Here is a 24,565-nt window from a genome sequence, read left to right as displayed (position 1 = left end):
AGAGAAGTTTTACTGCTATGTTAGAAAGGTTTCCAGCCATTTCACAACAAAGCCACGGCAAATGCCTCAAGACATTGAGGCAATTATTTTAAATTATCAAAGGTCTGGATTGCAAAAAAAAAAATCTGCCTATGGAAAATTAACTCTTGAATTACTTTTAAAAAATAAAAGGTCCAATCCCATAAAACACTGCCTGGTTATAAAGAAATCAGTGATAGCTTTTTCTATAAGAAGTAGTAGCTGTGCTCTAGAGAACTCATTCAAATGAGTATGTATAATCCATACAGTTCAAACATTCTTTCATTGGGATATTCTCAGACTTTTGAACATACAATTTTCTTTCAAAATCTCTTCTAACCACTTGTTAAAAACAACTTTGTCTTTACACAAGATTTTATTTTAAGCAACTGTATCCAAAGGAGAAGATATTAATGATGGAAATAAGTCAGTTTTGCCATTCTAACAATTTACAATACAGTATGCACAGTAGATGTATATAAAACAGCCTATTCTAACCACCGCAATGCATAAGTGATACAACTGGAAATGTAACATTTTATATCCCTTTTGTACCCAACAGACCAACAGCACTTACTGGCTGCTAGTAAGTAAAACTAGGCAGGTTTTCCAACCTTTGCTAAGGTAAGGTTAATCCCTGGAGAAAATCAACATGTTCTAAGATTCTCAGGAATGCTCTTATTAACAACCAATACACTAACTTTAAGCCTTTAAAAATCAGAAAAATGATAATTTAATCTTGGGATTACTAATGTCAGGCAGAATAAAAACAAGTTATCACAAAAAATATGGTATAAAGACATCTATGGTAAATTAGATTTGCCCTAGCTAGGGCATACAACAGAGATTTACTTATGAAGCCAACACCATGCCCTTGTATGACCTTATTGTATTAATCTTAACTCCATTTTTATATTCTGGCCATTAACTACTTCTGGAAGTATTTTAGATTCTCTGTCCACCAACACAATGCATGAAGAATTGGAACCCTGTAACAAAACCTGTCCTAAATACAGATTTGTAATCCTTACCCTGTGAATAGTACATTCAACTTTGAGAACTCCATTCCAAGAACACCACGTACCAGAAGTGTGTAAGAAAAGAAAGGTAAAAAAAAAAAGAATAAATTACAGGGTTGGTCTGAAAGACTTTTCCTACTTCTTGGACAATGAAAGTAGGGGGGAAAGGACTAATGTAGACTGAAACCACAGCAGTATAACCTGACAGCTCGGAGAAGAATTTAGGCTTCCAAAAAGAATATACAAGGGCCGAAAGGAAAGTGCAGGTAAATGTATCAAGCAAGATTATTTTTTTTTTCCTTCACCCAGGAGAAATATATGTGGGTGTTGAACTGATTCTTAAAGGATGGAAGAACTGAACACTGGTACCTCTGAATCAGTCAAGGTACTCATGGATGCAGTGCTAAAGACAAGTCACAGATGCTAATCTTTAAATGTTGATGGGGAAAGCCTACAACCTGCTCTCTCTTACTGTCCTTTATAATACAATGGCTTTTGATTTGAACAAAACTAAACCTCCTAAACAGGGTAACTTGATAACTGAAGTAAACAGAAGTGTGGATTCATCCTAAGTCAACTGCCAGGTATCAAAGAGCAATGATTATTAACTTATTAAAGCCTGGTCCTGGCAGGAGGAGAAGAAATCCTCGTAAGGAAATGATTTCTCTCATTTTGAAGAAAGGATAGTAAAATATTAAAATATGGAGAAGCTAAAGCTACCTTGCTGGAAAGACTGTGTTTCAGGAATTCCTCCAGTTGTTGAAGTCATAGCTGTCAGATTCCATCTTGTTAAACTGAAGAGGTGTGTATAAGCTGATACCCAGAGACAGTAGCTAAAAACATTTTGTTGATCTAAATCACTACAAAACATATGGTGTCACACTTCATATGTTCATAGCTGCCTTGGCTTTTGGTCCTGCTGTTCTTCCTCCCTTTTCTTCTACTTCTTCTTTCCTGAATAGCCAAGCAGGTAACAGTGAAGGCTAAAAGCAATTAGGATCATCTTTCCCCTTATTTCTACTTGTTAAAGAAATGCATTTTCCTTTTCTCCTACAAAAATATCAACTTGAAATACACGGATGTAACAACATTAAGAAGTTTTTTGGTCTTGAGTTACAACTGTCTAACTGACCTGTTTGTTGGGATTCCTGATTTGAATAAGGCAGGAGGAGATGTGAAATCAGCTTTGGTCGACTGCACGGCCAACTCTTTCTCCAAATTTCCAGTTCTGCCCTGCTGTACCTTCAAAATAATGTTTCATCATTAGTTCAACCTCAGAAGTGTAGAAGCCTCAACACTCAAAACACCATATAGCCAACACAAAAAGTAAATATACCTTCAATAATTTTTTTAAGAAAACATCACCTTTACAGCAGCTAGTAAAATTCCATATTTCATATGTATTATACATTTATACATTATAAATTTATATGTATATATTTACACATATTATGTGCTTAAAATATAAATAAGAAGCAATATGCCAGAGAATAAATTTTACAGATTAGACAGTTTCAGTATTCACTTTCCATCTGATTTGTACATTACACACCAAACTGATTTTCATGTAAAACTTCTTGTATGAACAAAAACACATCTTATTTTAAAAAGACGCAAATTTATTAAAAGAAATAAAAACCTTGCATGACAGAGATGTGTAACAAGTCTGCTACCCAGCAACAAACTATGAGACAAGAAACTGAGTGGATTCTTCATCTGTCTTACTGACCATGAGATCTAGTAATCATTTCATTTCCAAGTCATACCAGGAAGTCACCTCATACTCTGGGTTATGCAAACTTTAAAAGGCTTTTCATTAGTTCAGACTGAATACTTCAGAAACACACTGCTGTTTCTGAAGTACTGCAAAATTCCAGAGACATGTTATTAAAACTATGCAAGATCCTTGGTGCAAGTTTTTCAAGTGTTGTTTGACTTCAGCAGCACATCATACATCAAAGAAAAGTCTACATGGGTTATCATTAAAGATAAAACTGCACCAAATGCAGTAAAGACTGTGCCCACTGTAACAACCATACAGATGCATCACTTTACACAGCTAGCTGACTCATGGTATAACATCATATAGGCTGTGATCTCACTGCTTCTTGTGGGCAAGGGAAGAGCTAAGCTTTTGTAGAAAAAGATTCTGCAGTAACTTTGAAGTTTCCAAACCCCCAAAAAGGCACATAAATAGTTAAGACTCATTAAAAACGGAATTAAACTTTACTAGCCAGGAATACAGAACAAAAAACCACAACATACTGAATAGATTTAATTTAAGTATTTATCTGAAAAATCTCTCAGGACAACAGCTCAGAGAAGTTTGACCATGTAGTCAGCTACAAGCTGTAAATCCCATTGCCCAACATTTCCACCATTCCATAACACTATTATAACCAAGGAAAGCAAAAAAACCCACAGAGACTCTCATCTCTTCTTGCCAAGATGGAACCAAAATGACTGGATACCCTCAAGCAGCATGAGAGTAAGCAAAAACACCTGTCTGCCATTGACACTTCTGTCACAGGAATATATAGAAGAATGTAACAAACCATTTTAAGTCAGTGTAATGACAGTTGAAGAAAAAAAAGTACTTCATATTGGTAATAAGCAAAATAATCCTAGTGTTTTAATTTCAACTTTAGTATCAAGTGGAAGAGAAAACGAGAAACTGAAAAAAAATGTTCAATTCTTAAGGTAAACCCTGTCACAAGATTTTTCTGCTCTCTGAAAAATCAGCACTTTGGAAAGGAAAAATATTATATATAACTTCATGTATTGCCAAAAAGGCAATGTAATGTAATCCCAAAAGAACAACAAAGAAATACAGAAGATTGATTTTCACATCCCAGAGTTGCCAAGGATAACTGTTACAAGACACAGTAAGAGCTACAAGGCCACAGGAAAAATAAACATGCCCTAATCTACAAAAGCTTCCCTAGTACATCTGCACCAATTCTTTATTCTGCATAAACAAATGCACCAAAAACTAGAAATAAACCATGACATAAAGAACAGTTAGTTTCACTGGGAAATCTGTTAGTTCACCAGGCCACTAACTCACGTGCTTGCAGAGGGGTGACGAACAAAGCAACGCTTTTAAATCAGCATTTTGTGAAATACGCAGAAAGTCCCTGGTGTGAGATGAGTTTGAAATAATGGCTATGTCCATTTCAGTTGTTCTTCTATCAGGCTGTGTCGGCGTGGGAAGCAATACTCAACAAAAATGAGAGCAACCAACAAAAGTTTACTAAAATTCACCTTAAAAAGATGGTATCTGCCATCGAGAATCTCTGCACTTGGTCTTACTTCCATAGCATTGTCTTCAGCCTAAGTTAAATAACACATTGCCCATTAAGATACCATACAACTCTTTAAGTGATGGGCCACAATCTGAATAACTGTACAAATGCAATCTAGCTGCAGCTAATCTGTCACACCATCCACACAGATTGCCAGGAAAGCATCACAGAACACTCTAGGCTGGGGGTGGGGAGTCAAGTGTAACCAGTCAACTGGGCAGAACAAGCTTATGACACACAAGCAGCTTCACAGGTAAAAAAGCAGGTGGAGTACCACAGAAGTTGTAATAATTACCGTAATTTTATTTGTGGTTGAGGTAACTGGTAAAATTTCGAGACCCATTCGTATTCTCTTTTGTTTTTCACAGTAAGCTTTCCACGTATCTTCATTGAACCCATAGTTGAAATAATCAGAGAGATCAGCCCCTTCAAGCAGAAAAGTACAGTTTTTAGGACATTACAAAGTTCATCTTTCCTTCGCTGAACATACATACAGTTCTTTCATCAGTAAACAGAGTACTCATGGATAAGACTATAAAAACATTTGAAGTTGGTCAGAAAGAGTATCTTACCTACCATCCTGTCTCAAGTATAGCAGTAGACACAGAATAGCACAGGATATTCCCTCTATCTTTACAATAGGATAAATGTAATAAATGTCTACAGGTTTTTTGTATGTTCAAAGTACCACTCCCTTTTGTTTGTTCTGCATCTGACTCCTTATTTCCTTTAGACTCCTAGTTTCATTTGATGCCACAAAGTAATTTCATCATAAGGGAACGGACCAGACAACATATTTCAAATAGCTAACAGTTCAAACATGAGAATATTATCAGAGGTTTCTTTTTTCCATTTTGTTGACACTATTCACATTACAAAAGCAACATACAAACACTAGAAAAAAGGACAGACAGCAACAAGATGTACTGCCACAAAAAAAAAACCCAAAACAATCAATGCTGGTGGTAGGCAAGTCTAGCAGATTCATTTGAGCCAATTAATAGACCCAGGAGGCCAATAGAAAGCCCATGTGTACCAGTTTCATCTTCAAAACTTATGGATGTGTATGAGTGAACACAAATAAGCACAAAAAACTAAATTCACCATTTTTTGTTGTCAAACTTGCTAGAACATTTTTTTTCTGCACAGACCAATGGCACTAATCTCCAGAGAAATACATATTTCCAAGGAGAGTTCAGGATGTAAATTGCAACATGTATTGAAAAAAAAATTAAATAAAGTCTCTTTTGCTGACGTGTGGGATATATACTAAGAAACATGGCATATTCACATAATTCTGTGGCACAGCACAAAGGCAAAGAGAAACTTAGGTGCTCTTTCCAAGTAAAACCGTACAATATCTTCTCTCTATAGGGCAGATAAGACCTACATGCAGTAAATGAAAATTATTGTAATAACCAGCTGAATACTTATGTTTCAGATAACATAAATCAGAGCATTACCTGGCTTTCTCCAGGGTTTATCTTCAAAAGAATCTAAATCTACTTCCAGAAGTGGCACACCATTAATACTCCCTGGGGCATCTAGATCCACCCCTTTAACTTTTGCACCTGTGAAGAGAAGTCAGTCAGTTTAAAGCCTTCTGTCTCAACAAAACAGTTTTATTAGTTGTAGCACACTTAACATAGAACTAGAAAGTCAGATGTAAATTTATCAAGAAGTCTGGGAGGTGAAAATTATTTCCTTCATCCAAACTGATCAAACATTTTTTTTTGCATTTTTATCAATATTGCTGTGTAAATTTTCTTACCAGAAGATCCAAAAGTTCGTCCTCCTGTCTTAATATTGAGATTCACAGGCACTGCTCCATAACTTAAAGAAATTAACAAAGCTGAGTTAGACAGAGAAAACTCTTAAAACAGAAGAAAACATAAAACAAGAGTTAACTAGATCCAGAAACAAACTGGACCCAGGCTCAATCGTCATCCTGAATCTCTAGCTTTCCAAGCTGGTAACACTGTAAAAGTAAAGAGATCAGCCTAGGAGGAAGAAGAGTGTACCTTTCTATGCTCAGTAGCAACTTCTCCAACTAATTAACAGTTGTGAAGCAAGTCCCAGTCACTCTTCCTGAGTTGAAAGGATAAAGACCTTGATAGAAACAAGAATGGACAGAACCAAAAGAAAAGAGAAAGGAGAAATGCAATTCATTTAGGAATACAGGCACTTCAGGGATTAGAGTAAAACCAAAATAAAATAAAATGAATTTAAAAAAAAAGAGAGGATTTAGACAGATCCTTTTCTCTTTTCCTAATTACTCCATTTAATCTGTACCTGTACAGAAGTGGAAAACACAAGCATTTCTCTACAATAATTGAAGAGCTGTTTCAGTGTACTTCTAGTGATCACTTATCCTTGTGAACAACAGAAAAGTATGTAACATTTCACATCCTAAAATACTTGAGAGCTTTCCTCATAAAAAATCTAGATATTTAACTGATAAAATTACCTTAGAAATGACAGCACTGTTCATATGGAACATTAAGAACCAGCTTTCACTACCGTTTGCGTGCAGTGTAGCTTATCCTCTCAGGGGGTATCAACCCATTAACAAAATGAGATTAACATACAATCAGAAGGCAGAGTATAGTTTACAGTACAATTTCCATGGACTTTTATTTTTAATTCAAATAACAGACGTAATTCAAATGTACTAGAACAGTACAGAACTGACACAAAACATTTACCTTCTGATCTGCCATGGGAAGCAATACTCAACAAAAATAAGAGCAACCAACAAAAGTTTACTAAAATAAATCTTACTCTTTTGAAACAGCAGTTGAATACTAAACGAAAAATTATTTAGTCCTATAAAAGGAACTTGTTTACTGAACTTAAAATGTTCAGCAGCATTGAGTTGATTTTAGATTACTGCCCTTCCATGAACTTTCTATCCAATTTTTCAAGAAAGAGTTTTTTCATAAAACAACCACTTCTATATAACACTTTATATTCTAATTAGATTCAGGGTCATCTGCTCACTGTTTTCTGTATTCATGGAAAGATCACCAGCAAATTGTTTGAGAATATAAATCTAGTTTTGGTTTAGTGTCACAAAATTTTAGGTCACTGCCTACACCACAAGTATACTGCAAGTTATTGAAAGAAGACAAATAAAGAATTGAAAGAACTTCTGTTTTTTTTTTTTTAATTACATTGATTTGCACAGTTAGTTTAGAATATGAAATACTGAGAGCTTAAAAATATTACGCTTCAAAAATTGAGTACATCATCTGCATTCTAATGTTAAGAACATAATGATATACAAGTCACACCTACCTGCAGACCTGTCATAACTCTATATAGAAATGATGCCCTAGTAACTCTGGTTTTAATAAGCAAAAAATATCAGGATCGCCAAGACAAACACAAAGTAAACCACTTCCCTCAGAAACTTCCATGTAAGAAAAAAAAGTATTTCATAATTTGGGGTAAAATTAACCCTGTTCAAAAGTGTTCCGTGAAAAACAAGCCCTTTATCAAGAGAAGGAGGAATATAGGGCAATAAAAATAGCAAAAATTTTTTGTATAGTACAAATGCTTAAATTGTGATCTTGAGGAATCTCCAGAGACTGGCAGCTCCATTATCAAGTACATTAAAATCTTATCTGAGAACATCAGTAGGAATTGAAACTATAGAGGTCTAATTTAAGCATCCAATCCAAACAGAACCAGGGATGTTTCTAATGGTTCCCTATGCTCACCATTACCATTTGCAACAAAATATCACCTTCACAATAAACAACCAAAAAAATGCTATGCAACAAAATCATTCCACAATAAAAACAATACTCTACAAAATTAATACAACAATTTCTCAAAATTTGAAAAAAATTAACTCATAAAAAAGTTCTTTCATTAAGACATTTTATTAATTTCATTTCACTTCTGTGTTTTCAGCTGACTATATAATCAAAACATTGTTAAAGAGCTGGAAAACCCTTAAATTGAGACAAACTATGCATACAAATTAATATTGCCAAGTATTAAGGAGACTGAATTAATAATTAAATGTAATCTTGAAAGTTTCCCCAGTTAATGTTTGCAAATTACTTACCCATACTGTGGAGCTCCTGTTTTAATATCCCCTATGGTGACTTGAACATCATCTTCATCATCATCACTATCACTATCACTTTCATCCTCAGCCTCTGCCACCTTCTACAAAAGAAAAAGTCACCCCTTAGATGAAAGCAGACACTTACCTTAACAATGGAAAAATACTCAAGACAAAACCATCCATTCTAGAAATCTTGAAAAGGAGAAAATTCTCCTTTTCCTAGACCTCAGAACTGAGTAGTATTAACTGTAAATTTAGGAGGCTCACCTCCCAAACCGCTGCAAGTATCTGAAATACTAAGCTCTGTTTCTGAAATGTGACATTTCCTGCATGAGCATAAAATAGTTTCCACTATCTAATACCCCTTTTCCCTATTATCTCGCTCAGACATGGCAGTTCTACTCCTATCTTGTCACTCAGGAAAGAACTTAGATATGCAAGACTAGCTTCTTGCCATCCTTAACTACAGATCCAAAGTAACTCAAGTGTTTTTCCAGTTGTAGACCAACACAGCACTTCACAGAAATCTATCTGATTCCTAACATCTATACATCTAACATCCTAACAACTATATAAATACTTGAGATTTTTCAGCCATCAGGCTGCAAGAACAAATAAAAGAACACACTGCATGCTATTCTGTCCCACAGCATTCAAGCTTGCTGGCAAATAAATCAGTCATCACAGTTCATACCAAGAGTTCATGTAGTCTAGTGCTTTGGGTTGGTTTGGTGTTTTATTTTGGTTTTCCCATTCCAGAGTCCACATGGGAAAGAAAAAACAGGACTAAAGCCTATGATGCTCCTCCCTAACACTCTTTCAGCTGCTGATTATTATCAGCTTAGAGCACTTCCTAAGCCAGGTATGGTTTGCCTATTTAGTAGCCCCACGATGCATCTTTCTCTCAAGTGCTTGCACAGACTTCACTTGGACTCCAGCTCCCAGCAGAAACACTCCATTTGGCAAGAGTTCAATAGCACTGTCCACGGTATGAATATCCAACCTCTTCTATTTGTTTTCATCCTGGCTCCTACAACTTTCATTCAGCAGTCCAAGTTCCCATATGGAAGGGATTGTGAGGAGCCAGTCCCCACTTCTAGTCTACATAAATGATTTTGTTAGCCTCCATCATACCTTACATGTGTGTGTCTTCCAGGCTTAGAAGTATTTGCCTACTCTGGCATTCCTTGTATAAAAGCTACCTCAATTACTCTCATTGCTCTTCTTCCCTCAATTTTTTTTGGTCAAGTAAAGCCTTTACAGTGTGAGGGGAACAGAACAGCATACAGAAATCAGGGTGCAACTGAACCATAAATTTATGGTATAATGGTATCTTCCATCTTGTTCTCTATTCATCTCCTACTATATCCCGAGGTTTAACAGCTTTTTAGACTCTAGACCAGCACTTAACTGTCAGTTTCATGGATCTTTCTACATAACTTTAGTGCATGCCTCCTAAAAGGTTACAATTAGCTCAGAGACTGCAACTTTATTTGTAAACCTGTTCTTTCTCTCATGAACTTGCCTCTTTTTCATACAGAATTTCAGTAACCATTTACTAATAAGACAGTTTTCCACAGTGCTTGCTCTATCTTTAATAAACTTAACACCAGAGAACTTGTGATCCTTACCCCTTTGCCAAGTAATTTACCAGCACATTGAACAGCACAGGCTATAAGGACACATTGACCAGCACACATTATGCACTACATTATGAAAATCCTCCACTGAAGGATCTTGCACTGTGAAAATGAAACTTTTACCTCTAGCCTCTGTTTTCTATCTTACACATCAATTATCCATGTTGGACTCATCCTATAGATGCTTAATTTCCTTAAAAGCCATTGGTGAGGGACTTCTTCAAAACTTCATATAACCAAGTAATTTTACCAAAAATACCACTTTTTCACATATTTGTTGAACCCTTCACCAAGAGGCTGAACATACTGCAGCCAAGTTGATTCTGCCCAGGTAGCCTGCAGTTAGCCAACCACAACTGAGCTCTAGCCTTCATCTATTTTACCATCTACTAACCTGGCTGGTACATAAAATAGACAAAAACAAACAGCTGCACAGAAGACATTGGGAGTGCAGTTAACCCTTGCCATACAATACTGATATAATTTATGCAACTATAATAAAATAAGGTGTAACCATAGGGGTGGGGGAAGCCTAGCTAAGTCTAGATATTTTGTAAGTAACAGCTAGAGACAGAAGAGAGTCTTTCAATGTCCTACTGCTGAGAAGTACAAGTTCACCACTCTCTCACAAAGCAGGTGACCCACACAGTAAAAAGCCATTATAAATGCACTGAAGATAAAGTAACATTTTGTCTGGAGCAACCAACCAATCTTTTCCACCAAAATCAGCTGCATTTATTAATAACTGATTTCTTAGTTCCTTCCTCACTGAAATATTCACCTTTTCTTATTCAACCAACTTGAACTCTATTCTTTCTCTAGGTTGCTGCTAACACTTCACGTTCACCTTTTAGCATTAAGTTCTCAATTTTTATAGAGGTGTTTCAATAATATCCTAAAGAATGCCAGGCTTTATATAGGTGAAAAACACAATGGTATGCAAGCTAGAGGAAATGGCACCAATGAGGATTATCAGAAACTTTTTAAAATCAACAAGCCTGGAAAAGCATACTATTGTCTCCTTGTACCTAACATATTAAATCTACTGCCCACTTACAGGATTATAATGTAAAATAAAGAGCTTTCCAGTTAAAACAAGTAAAATAAGTTTTTTAAGTCTGTGTAAATTTCCTCCCCAATTTTAAATAAGTTGCAGTATAATTCAAAATAACTACTGAAAAAATACACTATTTTGAGAGGCGAGTCCTTAAAACTTGTACAAATACAGTAATAATGGTTTCTGCATTACTTAAGAGAATTTTTGCAAGATACAAACTAAAAAACCCCAGTGAAGTAAAATTACAATTTTTTCACAGAACAGATTTAAACTGTTCCCATTCACAGTAAACTGAGGCCTTTTATCAACATTACAACTGTGTATTTCATTTCCTGGTCCTTTCTTCATCATACTAACACTGAAGTTAAAAGACATACTAAACAAACGTTATGCTGCCTCTGAAAGGCACACATAATTCATCTTTTGATCCTGATTTTCACACTGTTCCACAAATGGTGATTGTTTATCACATTCAAAAGAGGAAAATTATCAGAGGATTTTATTTTCCTAGCAATGAAAAAAATGAGACTATCATTTTGAAATAGATATCTTTTCTCAAAGACAGCTGTCTTGAAGTACGTCTTTCCCTCAAAAAAAAAAACCCTATTAAATTATTTTCTGTAACTTAGATTTAAAAAGTGGACAGCAGGTAGAAATTAGATTTTCCAAGTTAGTAATTTATAGTTTCTGCCAATACTGTCAAACATCTTTTGGAAAAAAATTAAATAAATAAATCAAAAGCATACACTTAGTCATTGATTCCTTTAATTACAAGTCCTAGACAAATTACAAATACCCCATAAGTAAATAAAGCACTATTTCAAAAACACATTTAAAACTACCGTTTTCACAACGCCATTTTCTGCAGCTTCTTCTTCACTTCCAGGTGGGGGTGGAGCACTTAAACAAAAAACAAACAGGAAAAGATGAAATCAGGACTTTATGTACATAAATTTCACACCTATCAGCTAATGATTTAAAAGGTCTTGCTACATCATTCTAGAGAAGAGCCAAAGCTCCAGGTTATCTTCTGCATTAACTAAAAAAAAAATTAAAAATCACAAATTTCTAGACAAACATAAATTTAATTAGCAGTTATTATTTAGCTGTTATAATTTATACTAACTGGATGTGTGTCAAATAGTTGGAAGTAATGAAACACTATGCCTGGATAATTTTTTCAGATCAAAGTGAAATATTTCATAGTATATGAAGTGAGAATAACAGGTTTTATTCTTGCTCTTTTTTTTTTCCCTGCAGATGGACACTTTTCAAAGACTTAATGGAAGAACCATTTAAACACCCACAGGTAACGTTTCACTGAATCAGAATTCCCACATTCCTGCATTGTGAAGTTTTCTTCCACCATATGGGATAGCTAAAATTCAATGATGAATTCAAATATATTTTAACTGCTGACAGAAAACTGTAAACATTACTGTCAAATCCATACAAATGAGCTGTTTCACTGGGCTTACCTACTGCTTTTTCTTGCACAGCAATGCTTAAATTTCTGCAGTTCCATTAAGTGTTAGGATGTTGCACCACAAATTGCAGAGTAAGCAGGGAGCCACTTAGAAACTACGTTGTTTCACTAAAAAGGTATTCCTGAAATGGAGTGAGCAACTGCCAATTTTTATTGAATAGAATGATTTTGATCCCATCTTCTGTTGGCAAAATACCTACTCATGAGCATTGCACCAAAACCAAATACAGCCTAGGCATGGCCCCAGGATTCAAACTTGATCATATTTCACTTTGTCCCCCAGTAAATGACAGACCAGCTACAGAACCTCAATAAAACCTCACTATTTTCATATACACAAAGAACGCCACAACTGAGAGGTCTGAGACCAAAACTTTTAAAAGGGAAACTGTCACCACACCTCCAGAGTTCCAAACACAACTCCTAAGATGCATGAGCTACCATTTGTTATACTTTTTAGTCAGCAAGTACACTTTGTAAGACACTACTGACCTGGAGTAAAACACCACACTGTTTCTAAAGATCATTTTGGCTGCCATGCAAATAATTTTCTCAAACAACAGCAATACTGACAAAAGGTGCCAGGTCAAGAAACAGTAACAGAACATGAGCAATCAATTGATATGGAACAGCTTCTAAATAAAGAGCAAATAAATATCAGAAGTCTGTATTCTGGAAAAGAGATGATTCAAGAGTTAAGAGCCAACAACTCATATACTACAAGAACTAGAGGGATCAAATAATTGCATTGCTTCAAAATGGTATTGTAGTCAAGTGCTACAGATCACTAATGATGTCAAAAGCTCACATCAGTTCAAAAAAGCAACTGAGCAAACTTACAAGAAGTTAACTAAAGGTAACTAAAATCCAGAGTTTTAACTGAAAAAAATGTCGACTAGAGCATTTATAGAAAATAACTATGTTTTCTTGCATTGGCTTCCTCTTTATTAGTTTAATTTATTTTGACAGTCCGCATTTTCCATAGTTTATCAATAATGAGACTTCTTTCTTTTAGTCATAGAGACAGATTCTTATTTCTGGACAGTCATTGCTACCAACCTCCATCAACTCAACTAAAAAGAGCACCTTTGTGCTCTCTCTCATACAGCTCCTTAAAAGGCAAGCAGCCTCCCCCAGACACTTGCAAAACTTTTGCTGAATTTTTTTTAAATACTCTCTTCATAATAAAAATAACTCCAAAACTCTAAGCAGACGTGCTGTGTGACACACACATCAAAACACTTCCTTCCATTTCTCTTTTCTTAACTACACTGCAAACTCTTTGGGATACAGACTGCCTTTTAATTTCTAAATCACCTAGAACACATGAAGTTCTGATCCATTACTAAGACTGCAAAACACAATGATTATGGAAATAAAAGAAATGTTGGCATTTTGTGAGGGCTATCTCTCTCTGTCCATTCAGTTAAAACTTGAAATAATTTTCACATGACTGTCCTGATTTCACAGGTAAAACCACATCACAGAAAAGGCAAGTCTTTCTTGTAGACCAAACATACTATTTAAGGGTATTTTCACACCAGAGTGTATCCAGATGCCAGGGACTTTGAAGCAGATGGAAAAGAACTTAAGTAATATGGATTTTGGGCAGCCAATCTACAAGACTTAACAATTGTCAAGACACCCACCTAGTTTTTTCTTCATCTGGTCTCTCTGCTTCATTCTCATCTACCACAACAGAAAAGAAACAGTAGTTAAGAATAAAATCCCCTGAATACCAACTGTATCAGCTATCTTGCCATGTCGATTATTAGGCAACTCTTCAGTTTACTTATGAGACATTTTCATAACGCCTCAGTTATGACATCTACCACGCAGACCCCCCAAACCCTCACAGTGCTCTGCACTGACAGGTCCACCGCTGGGGAAGGTTTTACTTTACAGGTTCCATTATGATTTGAATATAAATGAAGTCCCTAAAGTTGTAAAGAAAGTTTATGCGTAGAAAGTTAAGGCTGCTTGACTACTTCAATGCTGGGAGACCGAGCAGGGGCTACCGGGGAGTGGTTCGGCCGCCCCATGAGTGCGTGCGGGACAGACGCACCACGCGGCCCTCCAACCGGCAGGCCCAGCACCGCCTCGGCCTGCGCAGCCGGGGCAGAGGGGCCGGGAAACCTTCGGAGCCTCAGAGAGCAGCGGGGGAGGGGGAGACGCAGCCACCGCGGCGGCGGGGAGGGGGCCGCGCACAGACTCGAGACGGCACCGCCGGGGGCCGGCCAGGAGGAGGGGACTGAGCAGCTGCGGGGGTGGCGGAATGGCGGAGACCCTTTTAAACGGCCGGCCGCCAGCACGGCTCAGCGGACAGGTGTGGGGTTCTGCTCAGCCACCGGCCGGCCTGGCGCACGCCGCGGCCTACCCAGCCCTAGAGTCCCCCCGCCTCTTCCGCGGCGGGGTAGAACGGGGCGCCGGGTGGGCGTGCGGGGGAGATGGGCTGGGGACGGGGGTATGGGAAGGTCCGTACCGCCATAGAGCCACTCCTCCTCCTCGTCCCCGGCAGCCCCGCCGACGTCCCCCGACAATCGCTCCACCTCGCCGGTAGACATGGCCGCCTTCCGCGGGACGCGAGGGCCCAGGCCCGGCGGCACCGGGGCCTCCCGCTGCCGGGCGGTACCGCCGCGCCGCCCCGGGCCTCCGCCGGCGTTTCAGGCCGCAACCGGGCGGCGGGCGGGGGGGTTGCGAGGGAGCGCCTGCCCGGCCCAACGGCACCGCTCGCGGAGGAACCGCCGCCGCCTGCCCGGCGCTTCCCCTCCCCCGCCGAGTGAGTGACACGCACAGGAAGCGGGCCCGGCCCGGCCCCGCGGCGCCCTGGGCACGGGCATGCGGGGGGCGGCCCGGCAGGCGGTGCGGAGATGTGGCCGGGCGCGCCCCGGCGGCCTCGGCTCCCAGAGGGGCCCTCCCGAGCCGGGGGCCGCGAGTGGGGAGAAGCGAAGGAGCCTCCTGGCTGCCCGCGGGAGGAGCGGGCCGGGCCCAGCTCGGACTCTCCCTGCCGAACCGGTCCCACTGCCCGGGCTGGCCTCGCACGGCCGGTCCCCCGCTCCCTGCACTGCCAGTCGCGGGGACTCACCCTCGGCTGTGCCTCCCCCACCCTCCCGGGGCGCGCTGTGCCTGCCAGAGCCGCCTGCCCTTCCTCTCGCTGCCCTTTGTCTCCGCCGCTCTCGGCGGCTCTCCTGTTCTGCATCCCGGGACGACCGTCCGTCTCCTCGGCCGGGATCACCGGCAGCGTGGCCATCTCCTCTCCGACATTCTCGCCCATCTCCAGAAGCAGGATTTGGCCAAAACACACGGACAGACCCGCACCGTGCAGCTACTGGTGGATGATGGCAGCTGCCGGGGGCAGCGTAATCACAGGGTAAACACACTCCTGCTGCTGCTGGTACTGTCCTACCTCTCAGCTCGGGGACTTTGCTTTTTCTCCACAAGTTGCCTAATTTTATTTTTAGCTACAGTAAGGGTTTAACATTCATAGTATGCTGTGAATGTACCACATTCATTCATAGTGTGCTGTGAGTGTAGATATGCGTTTCATTAAGAAATTACTGATTTTTTAATTTTATTTTTACTGATGTTTTCTTGCTTTTCATCTGTGAAGAGCTGCATCATCAACTGCAAGATTTACTGTAAAACTTAAGTACCAGCAACTGTCAAAACAAGTTTTGACCAGTTGTGTGTCCAAGTGGAGTCTTCACCATGGGATGCTTGTGAAAACTAGGAAAAAAAAAAAAAAAAGTGGGCCCCCTTTTACACAGCAGGACAGCTTGTGAAAAATCAGACCAGAGGGCTTGACTGTATTGTAAACACATCACAACTCTGGGTGAAGGACACTAACACTTTGAATTGCTTGCATAGAGAACCTTGTTTTAAAGTTTCATATACGGCATTTCACTGGAGCTCCCAGGACAAACTATTTTGTTAAAAAGCCGCTGTTTTTCCGTGAAGGTGTTTGGGTGTTATGTGTAGATCATGAATTGTGGTAGGTATAACTGAGGTTTCATCATGTATTTCCATTTTTTTGTACATATAGTACTGGAGTCAGCAAAGGAGTATTTCACTCCAAACTTTTCTAGACATTTGTTTCTTATAAAACAAATGTGTATTGTAGTACCTCTTACTGAGCACCAGTGTCATTTTGTTTTCATTCCTTAACACTATTCTGACAGACATTAAAGGATGCAGTAGAACTCTAATAGTTTCCTTTGACTGCAGATACAAGGAAGATAAAAGGAAGTATATTTCTAGAAAACACCACAAATAGAAATCGGGAGTAGGTGTAGAACATAAAATCTTTAAAAAATGTATTGGTGCAGGTCCTCTAAGCAGTTTTCCTCATAGAAGCCTTTAAATAGACATCAGACTGAGCTGATGGTCACATAAAATCCACTTCGAACAGTTTGAACACTGGAAGCTGGCACAAGAAGTCCAAGTCCCAAAAATAGCTTCCAGCCCTCCATTGTTCCCAGGAAGGTCTTTACTCACCTCTGGGTCTGGTTGGGCAGAGAGATGCTCTGAAACCCATTTCCTGCTTTGCTTCTGAGGACAGAGTGCTCATGGGGCCTGAAAAAAAGACTTCTCACAAGGACCTCAGCAGCTAGAAGGCTGATGACAGAAGACCTTTTTGTGAGCCATATAAACATCTGATTCGGGTTGCACTACAGAAGCCCACAATAAGATACCAAGTTTATGAGAACCCTTTAATATGCTGCTCTTTCTACAGCACAGTAGTTGTTCACACATGGGAAAAAAGAAACTAAAAAATCCCATAATTTTATTTTGTAATGTAACTACTGTGCTTTAAACTATTACCTTATGTTTACTTCTGGCTAGCAACCGTTTTTCAACATTGACAAATGGCAGAATTAGTTGCAATCTGTACAGTATAAAGTTAAAAAGATATTAGTTTTCTTTAAAAAAGCATCTGCTTTTTTGACAATATGTATGAAGAAAAAATCAAAAGCAACTTTCTATAAGCAGTAACAAAAGAGCTGGTCAAGCAACAATACACCTACCTTTTTGTCCATGGCAGTCAAAGGTAAAGCAAAAGCTCAGAGATCCATAATCTCCAAGGTAGCTCAGTCTGAGAGGAAGACAATTCAAATTCTGGATAAGCCCAGGGGCCTAGTGGTTAGCCATCCCCAGTCCTTTTCATATCAAAAGAGGTGAGAAGGCTCTTATCTTACGTGTTTTCCTACCTAATCTTAAAACAACAGATTGGGATTGGGACAGCACAGTGACGGAGGTCTGATCTTGGGAAGAGGGAAGAATGCACCAAGTAGGAATGTGCATGGAGCCAACTGGAAGGAGAGAAATTAATTTCATTACTGGTAATCTTGTTATACAGAAAGAGAAACATTATTTCTGTTCTTCAGTGTTCTGAAATCAGCCAAACCTCCAAGCAACTTGAGAAGACTAGTTGAGTGGTGGATGAACTAATTAAATATTTTATCTTGTTATTGCTGATAATCTCACTGTCTCAGCAGTCGCCCCTCTTTCTGTACTTAGGAGGTTACAGAATACAGATTTGCAAGTGAGCCATGCATTCTCTGGGGTGAAGAAACTTCTAGGTACATATTATGGCTTTTTTTCTTTTTGAAAAGAAATAAACTTTGAAACTGATCTTGAGATTAAGAGCTTTCTCAAGCTCTAACAAGTGAATTTGTTATGTATCTTCAGCTGTATATCACAAAACTTGCATTTAATAGTAATTTTTCTTGGTAGCTCATCTACTACTGGATTTGTTAGTACTAACACAAGAAATAGAGTGCTATAGGACAGGGAATGGTAATGGAAGTTTCACTTTTCCAGTGCTGTGCATTAAAATACCAGAAAAACAATTGTTCTCTCGGTGTAACAAAGATACCAATGCAGCACAAAAGCGCTAGTGACATAAATAGTGACACTGAATTGCTTTACTATTTACTAGTAGCAAGACCAAAGCAGCTCCCAGCCTTTTCGGGAAAATATCAGGCTAAACCAAGCCATCTGTGCCCAGGTGTGTCCGCCCGGCACCGGACAGGGCTACAGGTTATAGCAGTTACCTAATGCAGACTGTAGGCGAGAGAAACATTTTAATAGGTGTCAAGAGTTTAGCACTGCCACAAAAAAAAAGAAAAAAAGAAAAAAAAAAAAAAAAAAAAAAAAAAAAAAAAAGGCTCCGCCGCCCGATACCCTAAAACCCCCACAGAGCCGGAGCCAGAGCCTAACTAACCCCTCAGCCCCTCGGGACGCTCCCTCCCCACTGAGGAGGAGGAGAAAGCACCGCAACACTGCCCCAACTCCCGACTTCGTCCCGGCTCTGCCCTGGCCTAGGGACGGCCCCGCCCCTCCCGCCCGGGAGCCGCCAACCCGTGTCCGCTCCGTCATCCCGCGGCGCCGGCGGCGCGTCGGGCACGTGCGGTGTGTTGTGGCTGTCAGCGGTGGCCGCCGGCGCCATGGCGGTGCCGGAGCCGGAGCTGCATCGGGTGTGCCGGCAGGCCTGGGAGCCCGTGCTGGTCAGGGCACGCCGGGCAGTCATCTTCCTAGACGCGGCGTCCGCCGAGGCGCTGCACTGGGGCGGCGGCGGGGCGGGCGAGCTGCTAGCGGCGGGGGCGCTGGCCGTCAGGGCGCTGTCCGCTGAGGCGGCGGTGGCGGCGACCGCGGCGGTGAGGGCTGCGGCCCGCGTCATCTTCGTGGTGAGCGGGGCGCTGCGGGGCGGCACCGCCGCCGCCGTGCGCGGGGTGCTGGGCCAGGGCGCCGTGCGGCACTGCGTGCTGGTGACCGGCGGCGAGGCGGAGGGCGGCGGTTCCGCCGAGCTGGAGGAGACGCTGCGGCGGTGGATGGGCGAGGGCGGCTGCGCCGAGGCCGTACTGCGGGGCCCGCCGCTCCTGGCCCCCGTCTCGGCGGAGCTCTGCCTGCTGCCCGCCCTGGGGGCGCTCCTCCCGCCCCTGCCCGGCCCCAGCGGGCCTGGACCCGGGGAGGTCGGGCTGAGCGCCTTGCCCGTCGAGCTGCGGGCGGCGGTGCGGGGCCTGGTGGGCGACCTCGACGCTCTCTTCACTGCCCTGGGCCTGCGGGAGGAGAGCTTCGCCGTGGGGGCACTCAGCAGAGTCCTCGCAGCTGAGCTAGCAAGCTACGCCCCGGCCAGGAACAGGAGGAAGATGGCCACTAGCAAGGCCTCCATCGTCTTTGTGGACAGGACACTGGACCTAGCTGGTAAGAGCCCACTGCTGGCAGGGGCTGTCATCCCTGCAGGTCTGCATCCACCCGGCTGGAAGGGTTTCAGGAATCTGCAGCAGCCCTCGTAGGCACCATGGCCGTAGGGGTTGTTCACACATCCTTGATCCCTAGTGGGTCATGGAAACCAGGCACAAAGCAGAAGGCTCTGGTAGAAAAGGGTTTATTTCTGGTGATTTCAAAACTTTGCTGCCAATCAGAGACCTTGGCAGTACCTCTGTGATTCTGAGGCATGAAGGAAATGGTCTGCTGAGTTCAGACTGTGCCTTTTGGATTACTGTGAAACATTTCCCAGTGTACCTACTTCTCATCTTTACCATTATACCTGTCTAAACAGACACACATCTATGTATGCACTTAACTATACCTATATACCTCAGAGCGTCTCTGTATGTACGTGTGTATGTATATATATATATATATATATGGAGTTTATATGCTATGCATTATACTTAGTCATCGAGTGAAGCAGGTGCACATGGCTGGTGGTGTTAACTTGGAAAACATGTTTGAAAACAATACAGAATTGTTTCTACAATACTTTCTCAGAAGCAAATGACTCTAAGAATGAACCATACAGTAAATATAACTACTAAATATCAGTTACTTTGATGTTCCTTTGTTTGTCCAGAGGAGAACTTAGATCTGTCTTTTGGCAAGGTAGAAGGGTATTGTAGTTGCCTTGAATACTGCCCCATGGTTCCTGAGAACATACAGACTCCAGCACTGTTTAACAAGGTCAGTTTAAGCTAATGCTGGATGAAGGAATAAGGCAAAACACTGATAGGCTTTGGAACTGGTACTCCAAATATCCAACTTATTTTAAGGCAATAGGTATAAAAATTTCTGCCTTCTGATATTTTAAACTCTGCTCTCACTGAAGTGATGCATTGCCCAAGCAAGTTGCACCATAGAAATTGCCCCACTAGAGTGATATAGTGTCAGGTCTTCCCAGTGATGATCTTATTCAGAAAAGCTCTGTGCAAGTGTGCAGTGTTGAAACAACATGGAAACTGGGATGGGCTTGTCTATGTGTTTTTCCAAAATCACCAGTCTTGAACTTTCCTACAAAGCAGTTGAAATAGCAGATGTTAAACAAACTTTAAAGCAGGAGAAGATATGCCATGCATGCTGTTTTGGTGCACACTGACTTATATTTAAACTTTGATTGAAGGTAAAGCCCCCACTAGAAATGAGCTGCATTTGTTGTTGGTAATGCCTTTGAAGGAGAACTGCTTTTTTAGCAACATTGAGCACATTTAGCAACTGATTTTATAGTCTTCCCATTGTGCAAACTCTCATGTTGCTTCTGTGATATGCAGCTTCCCTTTAAGTCAGCTTTTTAAAATTTGTTTTGGTTTTAAACCAGACAGTAGAACCAGTACATAATTAGAACATAAGTAGAAATGTTGCGATATAGGTCTGGTAGGGTGCTGAGGAAAAGGTTTTCTTGCATGTGTGTGTGAGGTGTAGTTAAGGAGCTCCTGGCTGCTGTTAAAGAATCAGTTTGTTGACTTTACTAATTGTGCCAGCTATGACCTGAATCAAATATCACATATTTCAGTTTGTAGCTCTTAATGAGAAGACAAAGGAAAATTATAACAGTGTGATATGTAAGATTTCTAGTATCCTCAAGGCTGGGTATTAGGATGACATGAAGACTCCTGTTTTGTATAGGTCACATATCTTTTCCTTATCACTTTAACACCCAATCTGTGTGCATGTTGGCAGCATTAAAGTTACCAGATGCCTTGAACACTGTTGGTCTCAAGAAGCTGCTGCACAGCCTGTGTGCTGTTCTCAGTGATGAGCACAGAGGATGGAAACCATTCCCATGCACCCTGCTGAAGTCAGTGAGCTTGAAAGGGACTACCCCTGCTTTCCTGTCCTCGTCTCATGAGGTTTAGTTGTCTTTCCAGCCTTGGTTGGTTTGTGTAGCTGGTCAGGGGCAACAGGGATTTCTAAAACCTCTGGGAAATATTTTCTAATTGCTTTGGTGAGGCAGAGCAAAAGCCATCAGTGCTTGTGGACCAGGGGGTGTCTCCAGGAAGTGGCAGTTGTGGGAAGGAGACAAGTGGCACTGAGACTTCCCCCCTGTGCCAAGGAGAAAAGAGGGATATTAATAATTAACACGTTTTTATTTACATTTGAGGTGTTTCCAGTTTAACTGAATGCCTTGTCTGGCTAGATGTTGCTTGCTTTCAACAAGTATGGAGAGATAGACATTGCTTCCAGAATGTGGGGGTGGAAGTTCAGAAGATTACCATCTGTTTTCCATGTTTGTAACTTTGCAAGTGTTGATAACTCCAGTGTGGCTGACAAGTGACCGACCTAGTAAGAAGAATGTAGGGATTTTCAAGAGCAGATGGCTTAGGAAGTTGCAGAGACTGCCCGGCCCATTTCATCTATACTTCAGTGGTCTGTCAGGGAATGTTAGAAAATTGCTGTCATTCTGTGATTATTACAATCTGTTGTGAAACAAATTGGTACTTTCAGTCCAGCTGAGTGGCCAGGTGTCCTCATTGCAATACCACCACTTGCTGGACACGTGTGCCTTCCTTGTTTTCTATGGACTGAGGCTTTGTCAGCATTTAGGTTGACATCTCCTTTTTCATCCTTGCATCTCTTTGAATTCTACTACTGTTGAGAACAGTTCATGAACTATGAGGTGGTTTTACAACATCACTGCTGTAGACTTGCTAGAGGCAACCTTCTGCTTATACAAGTGCAGTTAATAACCTGACCCTGAGTTAATATTCTTGATGTGAACACCTTGTTTGGATTTATGGAGCATGTGATGCTGACTTCACCTGATGAAGCAGGTATCTGTCTTTGGAATTGTTCAGAAATGAGAACAGATAGGGAGCCACATGAACAGACTTTGATGGACTGCCACCATAGCCTGAAAGATGGTTTTCCTGCTGCTCAAAGTGACTTCCCAAGTCCCCTTTCTCCTGAGTAAATTCAGGACAACACTACCAACTAAGCTCATCACTGGTGTCCAGCCCTGTGGTGATAGCTGAACCATAGCTACAGTGGTAGAATGTAAATCACTCTGACTTGTTTCTGACTCAGAAACAATAGTTTGTGTCATTTTTTTCTGCTTTGGTTTGGCTCACAGTCTTAATATTTTGTAAGTTGGTTGTAGTCTTTGTGAATAGTAAAAAGAGCATGTGTGCTTGAAGTTAGGAGAGTTGAAGAAAAGCTGCCAGCTGCAATTCAGTCTCTTGGAACAAGGTCAAATTGACATTTTATACCATGTAACATGGGTTGTTTTAGTCATTTCATACTGCTTTCACCTGTGCTGCACTCAGTCCATGTAGGAGCAACAATCTTGGCAGTGGCATGTTGTTGGGAATTGTTTATTTTAATACTGTGCCAGCCTCTCTAGGTAGCTATGTATGCAGCCTGTGAACAGCCCTTTTAAGCACAGTCCTATTAGTTTGGAAAACTATAGTTTGCATGTATACATAAATGTTTGCCTGTTTTTTTAATAACCATTGCAAGTGTTGTTTAACACCTTTCTTATGCAAAAGGAAATATGTTGCATATTTACATGCAAAATCAGTATTTACTAGCTGTAGAACTAACTCTAATTTATGCCTTTCAAATTAATCTTTCTGATACTTTATCAATACTTTTAACTTCAGGCATTCCAGACATTGATTTTACTTCTGTAGCAAAATATTTCTGAAAAGCTAATAGTGGTCTTGATATTGTGACTACCAGTGTCCTTCCCAAAACAAGAGGTAGCTATTTTGGTCTCAGCTCCTTGTGGATTTGGTTTTTGGTTATTTTTTTGTTAGGGTGTTTTCTTTGATTCGTGTTGTTTTGTTTTGGTTTTTTTCCCCTCTTGTTACTTACATGACAGTTTTGGGGTCTGTTTTTCCCTAGGAGCAGTTGGTCATCATGGAGACAATCTTGCAGAGAAGATCCTTTCTGTGCTTCCCAAGCTTCCTGGCCACAAGACTGATGTGATGGTTAACATGGTAGAACTTACAGCACTGCAGACTACAGATGAAACTTGCAATATTATAGCACCTGGCTGCTTAGCACAACCAAAGTAAGCCTTTCTTTTTTTTTTTTTTTTTTTTTTTTATGTTCAATATTCTTGTTATCTTTTTGTGGGGAAAAAAAAGAGGAACAGAAAACAAGTCTTTTATTTTAAAAACAAAAGAAAAAAATCAGGCTTCCAGAAAAACCTCATCTGGTCCTGATTCTGTTAGAATATAATCAGTTTGTAAGTGTGCATAAAGTGAACAGACTAGATAAGACTCAGAAGTAGAAGATTCACAGGACCTTTTTAGGCTTAAGGTGTTGAAATTGCTGTAGTTTACTGTAATAGAAATCAGTACAGATTAAACACCAAAAATTCTTCTTTGTGACATTTCTTTTTCTGCCTATTAAGTCATACATGCAGGTAGGTCTTAAGTGTGGCTTTCTTTTCACATAACCTTCTTTATATAAGTGAACTTAATTATAAGTTAACTTAAGGTTTTATCACTGTTTTTGTGTATGATATCTGTGGAGAAAGATAATTAGGCATAAATTTAGGTATACAGGCAGTTTCATAAGGTCTGTTTTTTGCTTAAACAACAACCTAGACTTGGAACAATTTTACTTGGATATGTAGAGTTTGCAGCTAAGACATTGCTTGTAAAGTGCATCAGGTTTCCTGTTTGACTTTCTAAATTTAGTTGTCTGAACTGAAATTTCCCTGCAGCTTCTGTTATTATGC

The 24,565-nt window shown here is 40.4% G+C and overlaps 2 protein-coding genes across 11 annotated transcripts in view; one reads left to right on the top strand and one right to left on the bottom strand.

Annotated features, from left to right (window-relative positions):
* The window catches only part of FIP1L1 (factor interacting with PAPOLA and CPSF1), a 39,227-nt gene extending 23,470 nt beyond the window's left edge, over positions 1–15,757 (bottom strand). For 4 of the 10 annotated variants that reach the window (XM_030450338.1, XM_030450340.1, XM_030450343.1 and 1 more), the window contains exons 1-9: positions 15,086–15,249; positions 14,253–14,292; positions 11,960–12,017; positions 8,418–8,521; positions 6,114–6,175; positions 5,806–5,913; positions 4,638–4,768; positions 4,302–4,370; positions 2,170–2,279 (exon numbers count right to left, since the gene is read on the bottom strand). In XM_030450338.1, the coding sequence (XP_030306198.1) occupies positions 2,170–2,279; positions 4,302–4,370; positions 4,638–4,768; positions 5,806–5,913; positions 6,114–6,175; positions 8,418–8,521; positions 11,960–12,017; positions 14,253–14,292; positions 15,086–15,167 (764 nt within the window). In that variant the 5' untranslated portion in view covers positions 15,168–15,249. Of the gene's footprint in view, positions 1–2,169; positions 2,280–4,301; positions 4,371–4,637; positions 4,769–5,805; positions 5,914–6,113; positions 6,176–8,417; positions 8,522–11,959; positions 12,018–14,252; positions 14,293–15,085; positions 15,250–15,688 lie in introns of those variants that run through there. The other 6 variants (XM_030450341.1, XM_030450345.1, XM_030450342.1 and 3 more) reach the window with 4 other exon arrangements.
* A 3,258-nt stretch (positions 15,758–19,015) lies between these two features.
* Positions 19,016–24,565, top strand: part of SCFD2 (sec1 family domain containing 2) — a 185,138-nt gene continuing 179,588 nt past the window's right edge. The window contains exons 1-2 of the mRNA XM_030450193.1: positions 19,016–19,806; positions 23,722–23,890. Of these exons, the coding sequence (XP_030306053.1) occupies positions 19,050–19,806; positions 23,722–23,890 (926 nt within the window). The 5' untranslated portion in view covers positions 19,016–19,049. The remainder of the gene's footprint in view (positions 19,807–23,721; positions 23,891–24,565) is intronic.

Source organism: Calypte anna, chromosome 4A (genome assembly GCF_003957555.1).
Source record: "Calypte anna isolate BGI_N300 chromosome 4A, bCalAnn1_v1.p, whole genome shotgun sequence".
NCBI lineage: Eukaryota > Metazoa > Chordata > Aves > Apodiformes > Trochilidae > Calypte > Calypte anna.
Note: the sequence above shows the minus strand (reverse complement) of the source record. Positions and strands in the feature narration are given on the sequence as shown.